Source organism: Barbus barbus (assembly GCF_936440315.1).
Source record: "Barbus barbus genome assembly, chromosome: 25".
In the NCBI taxonomy this organism is placed as follows: domain Eukaryota; kingdom Metazoa; phylum Chordata; class Actinopteri; order Cypriniformes; family Cyprinidae; genus Barbus; species Barbus barbus.
The window spans coordinates 14,845,180-14,856,482 of NC_136753.1; the positions used below are offsets into that span (position 1 = coordinate 14,845,180).

Sequence of the window (11,303 nt, forward strand, 5' to 3'; positions counted from 1 at the left end):
GACGAGCCGTTCTCATGAGAATGTAAACTTTAGCCGTATTTAGCCGCAGAACTTGTTAAGTAGCACATTATTATGAAAGGTGATTTGCAAAGATGCATAAAAAAAACCTATACTCACTTCTTCTGTAACGTTAGGTGAAGCTGGATCACGAATGATTCACACAAACATAGATGCATTTAGGTAGATCAGGGGGCGCATTCCCTTAAAAAACAAACATAATCCACTGTATCTTCAGCGGCTCAGATGTCGGGAGTAAATGACAACTGCTATATTCATTATTACATCCAACAACAGAACACCTCAATCGCTTAGGAGACATTCTTGTCTATACCTGCTCCGGCGTGGAAAAAAATGGCAATTTACAGCTCACTCAGGGCGGGTCTAAGGTAAAACACCAGTGTCAATCAACAATTGTGGGAGCAGCCTGGGTCTGTGTGACGTCACACAGCCAAGAATCTGAGAATGGCTTGATCTGAGAAAGTGGTTATGATTTTGGGGGATTAAAAAAAAAAAAAAAAACACTGGGTGGATTTTTATCATTATAGTGTGGTTGTGTACACACAATGACACATTTAAGTTCAAACAACATATAAAAAGTGAATTTTGCATCCAATGACCCCTTTAAGGTAGGATAGGAGAAAGTATTTTAACATCAAGAAAAATCTTTACGTTTTTAAATATGTCTGCCAAAAATTGCTCCAAATGAAGTGCTATCTAAGGCCGTGTTCACATTTGGCGTCTTTTTTGACTAGAAAAAGTTGACAAGAGCGTTTTTTTAATGAAAAACAAAGCTGGCAGCGTCTGTTACAAATAGCAGCTGAGAGCGTCTTTTGTTGTCATAGCAACAGCTGTAACCTAGCCTAGCGCTGTGTACTGCAGAAATGTCAAGAAAGAGTAAAAAGTTGGCTCTTGCGTTTGCTTTTGAAGTTAACGGGAAAGAAAATGTCGATTCACAATGACGTTTGTGGGTGCACGACATTATACGGGGAAGGAACCAATATTATGATAGAGTTTTGTGCTCATATCATACAGCTCCTTGTGCTCCGAAACTAGTACGAGCAGTCTATCTACCGGCACCTTCTCCATTTTTCTTCTTGTTGTTATGGAAACGACAGATCTCGCTACTCGCTTGTCATTGGTCAGCTGTCAAAAAGGCGCTTGACGTAGGGCGTTTTTTTTCAGAAAAGTTAAAAAATTTTCAACTCGAAAAAACGCTCTGAGCTGCAGAAAAGACGCCGGCGGTGGCGTTTTAAAAAGCGCTCAGGACTTTTTTGAAAACACGGTTTACTCCATAGGATTATAATGTAAAACAGACGCCGGCAGCTTCGAAAAAGACGCCAAGTGTGAACACGGCCTAACTAATAGTTATATCTATATTCTTATTGCTCATTTGTGCAGACCGCCAACACCTCGTTCTCGTGCTGTCAGTCCCATCCCTGACTCTGAAACAGAGGGCAAGAAGTCTCCTCAAGAGTCCAAATCAAGAACCCACACTTTTGTGCCAGACATTCAGGAAATCCGTGTCAGGTAAAAAATAAATTGTACAGATTATACAAATTGTTTATTATTCAGAGGATCAGCAGTTCCTTTTTATGTTACATTTGCCTGAATATGAAATTTGAGATTGAAGGACTTTGCATCTTTGGAAGTCGTGGCCTAATGGTTAGAGAGTCGGACTCGTAATCGAAAGGTTGCGGGTTCGAGTCCCCGGCCGGCAGGGGATTGTAGGTGGGGGGAGTGAATGTACAGCGCTCTCTCCACCCTCAATACCACGACTGAGGTGCCCTTGAGCAAGGCACCGAACCCCCAACTGCTCCCCGGGCGCTGCAGCATGGCTGCCCACTGCTCCGGGTGTGTGTTCACGGTGTGTGTGTGTGTGTGTGTGTGTGTGTGTGTGCATTTGTTCACTACTCACTGCTGTGTGTGTGCACTTGGATGGGTTAAACGCAGAGCACCAATTTCGAGTATGGGTTACCATACTTGACAATACGTCACGACTTTACTTTACTTAACTCTAACCTCTACCCTATTTTATTGTTGCAGCCCAATTGTGTCAAAGAAAGGTTATTTGCACTTCCTGGAGCCCCACAGTAATGGTTGGGTTAAGAGATATGTGGTGGTTCGCCGGCCTTATGTCTACATCTACAACACAGAGAGAGACACAGTGGAAAGGGCCATTCTTAACCTGTCCTCGGCACAAGTGGAGTACAGCGAAGACCAGCAGGCCATGCTGAAGGTGAAACATCTACAATCTTTTTTTTTTTATTAATCTATTCTATTTTATTATTGATTTTTTTTAAGTCAATCACTTTTAAGGCTACAAATTATGAGAAAATCTACTGTTTAGACTGAACTATAAACCAGTGTCTGAATACCATGGGCCATGGACAATTTATTTAATTTTATATTATTTTATTTCAAGGCAACACATTTTGAGTAAATTGACTGTTTATAGGCTGAACTAATTCAGTGTCTGTCTAAACTGCAGACCCCCTACACATTTGCGGTATGCACAGAGCATCGTGGGATACTCCTTCAAGCCAGTAATGACAAGGAGATGCATGACTGGCTGTATGCCTTTAACCCTCTGCTTGCTGGATCTATCAGGTACAGTAAAGCACATACCTAAGCCTTGTGCACATACCAAAAGTCCTGTCATACCAATATTTATTAGACTTTCTCCTTCTTATCAGGTCTAAACTGTCCAGAAGAAGAGCCGGGCAGATGAGGTTTTGAGCCCACTACATGTATACCTTCTGTACAACTCTTTGAGGACAAAAAACACAAAGGACTAACCTTGTAAATAGATCTACTGACAGATCCCCCAGTTTCTGTGCTTAATCAACTCGCTGACCCTCTGTTTCCAACATGTGTGTTCCTGCACCTGTCCACACTAGCACCAACTGTGCACCTGTATCTTAAAGGCCCTTTTGTTGTGCATCTACAGTGGCCTAAATATTCAACTTATAGCACCAAGAGAACAGGCTAACTACTTTATTGGGGTAGAGATAGTATGCTTATGTAGTCTTCAGCAACATTTTAGAAAGCTGGTGATGGGAATTTCTAATTCTGAAGCTGTCAGCTCATGCAAACACATCTGAATTTGTTACTGTGAAAGAGTGACGTCCATATCTTGAGTTTGTGGGAAAATGGATCACATGGCCTTACTGTGTTACTCTATGGGTTTGAAACGATAAAACTGGTCAGTATTTAAATCAGCAGACCATATGTTTATTCATCTCTTGGCTATTGATCAATGATACACAGTTCTTAGCAAGGAGCAGATGAATCACATCATATTACGCTCTTACTCTCTTTAAGTGCAGTTCTTGGACACAGTTCAACCCATCATAAATACTTGTATAGCTTTATAATGTTTCCCTTGTATGGCCTTGAAATGCATAAAGTTTTCAAAATAACCAGGATGCATTAGGGAAAATTTGGCAAAGGAAAATGGTTGCATTCTCATGTCTCTGTCTGAGAACCATTATAAAGATTTGGCCTATTTTTGTTGGAGTACTGATTAGTAGATTTATCTAAAACGTATCATAATCCAGTCTAATATTTTATATAAAAAAAGTATCGGTATCCCCAAATGATCTTATATCTGTCTAATTTATTTTTAAAATTTCTATTAAAGTCTTATCTTGTTAGGTGTTTATTTAACATGTTTTTATTTATTTCAGCATGTATTTATTGACAAAAGCTGTAATATTTTTGAAGAAGTACAGTGCAATTACTGCATATGGCACTTTTTTATCATGAGTTGACTAACCTCCCTTTTACTGACCGCACTGCTCTCATTTCCCCCGACACAATGAAATGCATTTGGGGAACAGGTTAGAAGTGAATAGTTGGGATAGCTGCTATTACATGTAGATTACATGTCATTTTGAGAAAAATCATCATCCTTGCCCAGACTCCTAAATGAGTGTTTGTACAGTGGTCAGTCTTGGAAAATGGAAGGTTTAGAAGTTTGCTAGAGCAAATCAAATGTACAGTACTGATGGGATTTTCTACACGCACCCTAGAGAGTGATGAGATATGATCTTGTGCCTCTTGCATCCTCTACTCTATTCTTGTTTTACGATTTCCATCATCTTAATCCCTGTGCGCTTCTTTAACGGGGTGAATGTCCACTTTAAGGCCCACTCATCGCTACCACCCTTTCTCTTTGTGTGTAATCATTCCCGTGCACAGGCAAAAGCAGTTTTAGTTTTTATTAGTTAAGTTTTTAGTTTGCTTATTTAGTTTGTATATTGCAATTGCCCAACATTTGACTAGGTTTGGAGATTTCTAAGCATATCTAGAGGGTGTAAATTATTTTTCTTTACTGATTTCACTTAAAAATGAACAAAACAAATCTACTTATTCAGCCAGTAAAAAGAAAAACCATCATCATGGACTCTAGAAATAAGCCCTGCTGCTGTCATTGTTCCAAACCTTGATTTTTTTGTGATTTATAATTACATAAAATATCCGACAGGCTAATTCATCAACGTTTTAAAGTCATCTCAGGTATGATTGTTCTGCTTAATGTCAATAGCTTAGGCTGTGCAAACCCCATCAAACAGGCAACCATCTGATAGCTGTTTAACTTCAGCCAAATTACTGTTTTTGGAATATGAAACCACATTTCTATATAATACCAACAGCTGTGAATTAGAAACTTTGCAAAAGCATTTGTTAGAAGGTGGAGTTCTGTGGGTCAGACTTTGACTTAGGCAGTCACTGCAGCAGAGCCCATATGTCCACTATCATTAGTCTAGAAGGCTTATAATGTGGTTTGGGATGTCTGGATGATCCTGCAGGCTACCTAAGACAAGCCTTTCCTCCATACATGCATATTTAGAGTGCAGATCAAATATTTGCAAACCTGAGTTTCCTCCAGGGCAGGATTCAGGCATATCCGCATGACTGAGGCCAGCCAACCTTCAGCACATGCTGAGTATAGCACGAATCTGACACTGAACTAACCTCTATTGCAAGCCTTGATCTGTATATGAATAAACATCAAAGATCTACATTTCTATTTCCAAAAAGTGGGTTTCTGTTTCTATGAAAAGTGGAGTTCTGCTTGTTTGTAAAAGTAGAAAGCATATCCTAAAAGGTTTCTCAATGCTTGAAGGTTCTCTGTTTATGAAAAATAGTTAATGCAATTTCCATGTGTATATCTCACTTCACTTTGATGACCAGTTCAGAGTAATATAAGCAATGCCACTACTTTTAGAAAAAAAGTGTGTATGTTAATAGTAATAGCAGGTGGAGTTTTAAAAATAAGTGAGAACAAAATTATTTAAAAATTTAGAGTTAAAAGAATCACTTTCAGTTTGAGTATGCAAGCAAATATGTATTATCTTGACTTGTTTTTTTTTTGTTTTTTTTACTGTCTGTGCACCTTGTAGAAAGTAATGTGGGGAACTGAATGGCATTCTTCATGTTACAGCCTGTCCTGTACCATTTCTACAAGCAATTTACATAAAACATGTTTCAAGGCTTAAAACATTGCATTCATTTTACCATCTCCCAAAATGAAATAATGAATCAGTTCTCATAATCAACACCAAATATTTGTGTGCTTCCATTCTCCTCTTATGCACTCACTCCATTCATAAACATTTTTTTTTTTCCTGTCGTTTTCTGTTTTACTTGCCTTGTATATAAACATGATTGCTGTGAATGGTGTAATATGCAGTTGTAACTGGTTTGTACCATCTTCAATGGGCAGTAGTTTAATGTCTCTTTCTGAGTGTTGGAATTATGAGTCAAATGTTTGTGTACACTTAGCAAATCGTCAGATATTAAATAAATGTGGAACTTATGCAACACTATGAATGACTTTGTGTGTGATTCAAGCCATTATTTTATGTATGAGAGAATAGAAAATCTCAAGTTGAGTGTATGCTGATTTTATATATAAAACGTATGGAAGCCTCTTTCCACCATGTAATAAAACTAGTAAATAAAACTTGTTGTAGTGACAGAAGCTCCACAGTGCAACAGAAAGACAGTAAAAGGACAGGACACAGGTAATAAAAACAAAATAACAAGAAATGGCCAATAACCAATGTACAAAGCAGCAAAAAAAAAAAAAAAATTATATATATATATATATATATATATACATAATATAGACAACTATGTATGTACAGGTCAAGTATGTGCAAATTACAAATTATAAAAATAAAATAAGATGAGTGAGTGTGGTGAATGGATAATGTATTAGTTGTGTGTTCCACGTTTATTGTTGAGTGTTCATGAGATGTATTGACTGAGGGAAGAAACTGTTCCTGTGTCTGGTCGTTCTGGTGCTCAGAGCTCTGTAGCGTCGACCAGACGGTAACAGTTCAAAGAGGTTGTGTGCTGGATGTGAGGGGTCCAGAGTGATTTTGCCAGCCCTTTTGCTCACTCTGGATAAGTACAGTTCTTGGAGAGTGGGGAGGATTGTACCAGTGATTCGCTCAGCAGTCCGGACTACTTCTGAGGTCTTCTGAGGTCAGATTTGGTAGCTGAGCTGAACCAGACAGTTATTGAAGTGCAGAGGATGGATTCGATGATGGCGGAGTAGAACTGTTTCAGTAAGTCCTATGGCAGGTTGAACTTCCTCAGCTGGAGAAGAAAGTACAACCTCTGCTGGGCCTTCCTGACAATGGAGTCAATGTGAATGTCCCACTTCAGGTCCTGAGAGATGGTGGTGCCCAGGAATCTGAATGACTCCACTGCAGTCACAGTGCTGTTCATGATGGTGAGTGGGGGGAGAGCAGGGGGGTTTCTCCTGAAGTCCACGATCATCTCCACAGTTTTGAGCGTGTTAAGCTCCAGGTTGTTGAGACTGCACCATACAGCCAGCTCCTTAACCTCCTGTCTGTAAGCAGACTCGTCACCATCCTGGATGAGGCCGATCAGTGTGGTTTCGTCTGCAAACTTCAGGAGCTTGACAGAGGGGTCTTTAGATGTGCAGTCGTTGGTGTAGAGGGAGAAGAGCAGTGGGGAGAGAACGCAGCCCTGAGGAGCTCCAGTGCTGATGGTTCGAGTGCTGGATGTGAATTTACCAAGCTTTACTAACTGCTGTCTGTCTGTCAGGAAGCTGGTGATCCACTGGCAGACGGAGGTGGGGGCGGAGAGCTGAGTTAGTTTATTTTGAAGGGTTTCCGTGATAATGGTGTTAAAAGCGGAGCTGAAGTCCACAAACAGGATCCTCACATAAATCTGATCGTGATTAAACCAGAAAAACGCAAAATAAAGGAACAAAAATTTTTTTAAAGCTTGGGCTCCTAAATATTAGATCACTCGCACCCAAAGCAGTTATTGTAATTGAAATTATCACAGATAATAATTTTGATGTACTCTGCCTGACTGTAACCTGGCTTAAACCAAATGAATATTTTGGTCTAAATGAGTCTACTCCACCAAGCTACTGTTATAAACATGAGCCCTGTCAGACTGGTCGTGGCAACAATATATAGTGATATTCTCAATGTTACTCAGAAAACAGGATACAGGAGGTTTAACTCATTCAAAATACTTCTGCTTAATGTTACACAGTTAGATATGCAAAATAAATCTCTCCTATCTCTTGCTCTGGCTACTGTGTATAGACCGCCAGGGCCATATACAGATTTCCTAAAAGAATTTGCAGATTTCCTCTCAGATCTATTGGTTAATGTTGATAAAGTGCTAATTACCGGAGATTTTAACATTCACGTTGATAATACAAATGATGTGTTAGGACTTGTGTTTAATGACCTAATAAACTCTTTTGGAGTCAAGCAAAACGTCACCGGGCCCACTCATTGTTTTAATCATACGCTAGATTTAATTATATCGCATGGAATTGATCTTACCGATATAGATATCGTACCTCAAAGTGATGATGTTACTGATCATTTCCTTGTATCGTGCATGCTGCGTATTACTGATATTAATTATATGGCTCTGCGTTATCGTCCGGGCAGAAGTATTGTTCCAGCCACCAAAGACAGATTCACAAATAACCTGCCTGATTTATCTTAACTGCTCTGTGTACCCATAAATACACATGAACTAGAAGAAATAACTAGCAACATGGGCACTATCTTCTCTAATACATTAGAAGCTGTTGCCCCCCTCAAATTGAAAAAGGCTAGAGAAAAACGTACATAGTACAACAGTTATACCCATTCTCTCAAGAAAGAAACTCGTAATCTTGAGCGCAAATGGAGAAAAACTAACTTGTACATTTTTAGAATTGTGTGGAAAAACAGTATGTCCAGCTATAGACAGGCTCTAAAAGCTGCCAGGGCAGAGCATATCCGCAAACTCATAGATAATAACCAAAACAATCCAAGGTTCTTATTTAGCACAGTGGCTAGACTAACAAATAAACAGACACCACTAAATATTCCCTCACAGTTTAATAGTAATGACTTTATGAATTTCTTTACTGATAAAATAGATAACATCAGAAATACAATATCAAATGTAGATTCTACTGCGTCTAGTATTTCAGCTTCATTCATCACACCCAAAGAAAAACTGCAGTGCTTTACAACTACAGGACAGGAAGAGCTCAATAAACTGATCAGTGCATCTAAACCAACAACGTGTTTATTAGATCCTGTGCCCACTAAACTACTGAAAGAGTTGTTACCTGTAGCAGAAGAACCGCTTCTCAATATTATTAACTCATCGTTATCTTTAGGTCACGTACCAAAACCATTCAAGCTGGCAGTTATTAAGCCTCTTATTAAGAAACCACAACTAGATTCTAATGAACTGGTAAATTACAGACCCATTTCAAATCTTCCGTTTATGTCTAAAATTTTAGAAAAAGTTGTGTCGGCTCAATTGTGCTCCTTCTTGCAAAAACATTATCTCTATGAAGAATTTCAGTCAGGTTTCAGGCCTCACCATAGTACAGAAACTGCACTTGTTAAAATTACAAATGACTTGCTTCTTGCTTCAGACCAAGGCTGCATCTCACTGCTAGTATTACTTGATCTTAGTGCTGCGTTCGACACTACAGACCATGACACACTCATAGATTGATTACAAAACTATACTGGTATTCAAGGGCAGGCTTTAAGATGGTTTAGATCCTATCTGTCCGATCGCTACCACTTTGTTCATTTAAATGGGGAGTCATCTCAATTATCACCAGTAAAGTATGGAGTACCACAAGGATCCGTCCTAGGTCCTCTGCTATTTTCAATATACATGTTGCCTCTTGGTAAAATTATTAGAAAATACGGGATTAGTTTTCATTGTTATGCTGATGATACTTAACTATATATCTCAACAAGACCAGATGAAACATCTAAACTAAGATAATAGATTGTGTAAAAAATTTAAAAGATTGGATGAGCAATAATTTCCTCCTATTAAATTAAGATAAGACAGAGATACTACTAATTGGACCAAAAAACAGTACACAGAATCCCTTGGATTACAATTTGCAACTAGACGGATGTACTGTTACGTCCTCTAAAGTCAAAAATCTGGGTGTTATATTAGACAGCAACGTGTCCTTTGAAAATCATATTTCCCATGTTACAAAAACAGCATTCTTCCATCTTAGAAACACTGCCAAGCTTCGAAACATGCTACCTGTTTCTGATGCAGAAAAGCTAGTTCATGCATTCATGACCTCTAGACTGGACTATTGTAATGCACTGCTAGGTGGTTGTCCTGCATCTTCAATAAACAAGCTACAGATAGTCCAAAATGCAGCTGCTAGAGTTTTTACCAGGTCAAGAAAATATGATCATATTACCCCAATTTTACAGTCTCTGCACTGGCTACCTATTCAGTTCCGTATCATTTACAAAATATTATTACTTGCCTATAAGGCCCTAAATGGTTTAGCTCCTGCGTACCTAACTTGTCTTCTACCACGCTACAATCCAACCCGCTCCCCAAGGTCGCAAAACTCTGGACTTTTGGTAGTACCTAGGATAGCAAAGTCCACTAAAGGAGGTAGAGCTTTTTCACATTTGGCTCCCAAACTCTGGAATGGCCTTCCTGATAACGTTTGGGGTTCAGACACACTCTCTCTGTTTAAATCTAGATTAAAGACACATCTCTTTAGCCAAGCATTCACATAATGCATCTTATAATCCTGTACTGCAGTTATATCTGATCAAATGTACATTATTATTATTCTTTAGCTTGGTTTGAACAAATCATTTTTGCTTAGATGGAACAACAGCTACGCTAATTATGTCTCTATTTGTTTCTCTGTTTCTGTCACGGGATGTAACTAGGAATGACAGAAGCTTCAGTCTGGATCCAACCCTTAAATGATCTGAGATGACCGAACACCTGAGGAAAGATAATGCCAACCCCTCAGAGGACCTCAGAGGATGCCAATGCTCAGACAACATACAGAATTACCAGATTTTGCCATAATTTAAATATATTAAGGTTCTGCAATATATAAATATATTGTGGAAACTTAATTTCCTGTAGAGCTGCTTTGCAACGATTTGTATCATAAAAAGCGCTATACAAATAAACTTGAGCTTGAATTTTAAGTTTACATCTAATCATTTTGATGTTTTTTTATTGGAATTCTGAGTTTTTCTACTTTTTGGGCAGCCAATGCGCCTGGGGAGCAGTTGGGGGTTCGGTGCCTTGCTCAAGGGTCTCACCTCAGTCGTGGTATGAAGTTGGAGAGATTACTTGCACGTATTTTGTATTACTTGCAAGCTTTTATTACATTACAATATTTCATAAAAATATAAGCCTAAATACACACTTTAAATAGACAGAAATTGAGAACTTCTGAGATATCTACATTGTTCATTCCATTTTTAAAATATGCATTTCAACAAATTAAAAATAAACAAACTTACACTGATTTTATCAAAAAAATAAGTCAGGAAATGCCAGTGTGACCCTGTCCCTATTGCCGTTTTAACGTCCTTAAAAACTAACTTGTAGGTTAACTTCCATGTCACTGTTCTTAATTTTTAGCAAGTATCTTTTCCATTGGGTGTACCTATTCTTGCCTTTTTAAAAGACACCTAGTAACATGTTGAATCAGCTTGCCACACTATCTCGCCTCAAAGCTAAAGTTACTCAAAAATGTAAGAACGCTACTACGATGAAGGCGTAGCTCATGAATATTAATAACGTGACGTAATGTTCAGCGAGTCAGCTAGCGAATCAGAAATCGCTCAAACCCGACGTCCTTTAGACTGTCAGGCTTCAGCACGATCTGATTAATAATCCATGAACAAAGCCATGGCTGTAGTAGAGTAAAAAGGCGACCGTCTGAGAAGAGGAGGGGTTTAATCATGTACGCTTCCGGTTCAAAGTAGTAG

At 38.7% G+C, this 11,303-nt stretch overlaps 1 protein-coding gene across 1 annotated transcript in view; it reads left to right on the forward strand.

Moving 5' to 3' along the window:
* LOC306845402 (kinesin-like protein KIF1A) overlaps window positions 1–5,830 on the forward strand; it is a 102,789-nt gene extending 96,959 nt beyond the window's left edge. Inside the window, exons 52-55 of the mRNA XM_079378179.1 lie at window positions 1,399–1,527; window positions 2,044–2,236; window positions 2,489–2,607; window positions 2,694–5,830. Of these exons, the coding sequence (XP_079234305.1) occupies window positions 1,399–1,527; window positions 2,044–2,236; window positions 2,489–2,607; window positions 2,694–2,736 (484 nt within the window). The 3' untranslated portion in view covers window positions 2,737–5,830. The remainder of the gene's footprint in view (window positions 1–1,398; window positions 1,528–2,043; window positions 2,237–2,488; window positions 2,608–2,693) is intronic.
* Window positions 5,831–11,303: the final 5,473 nt, after the last annotated feature.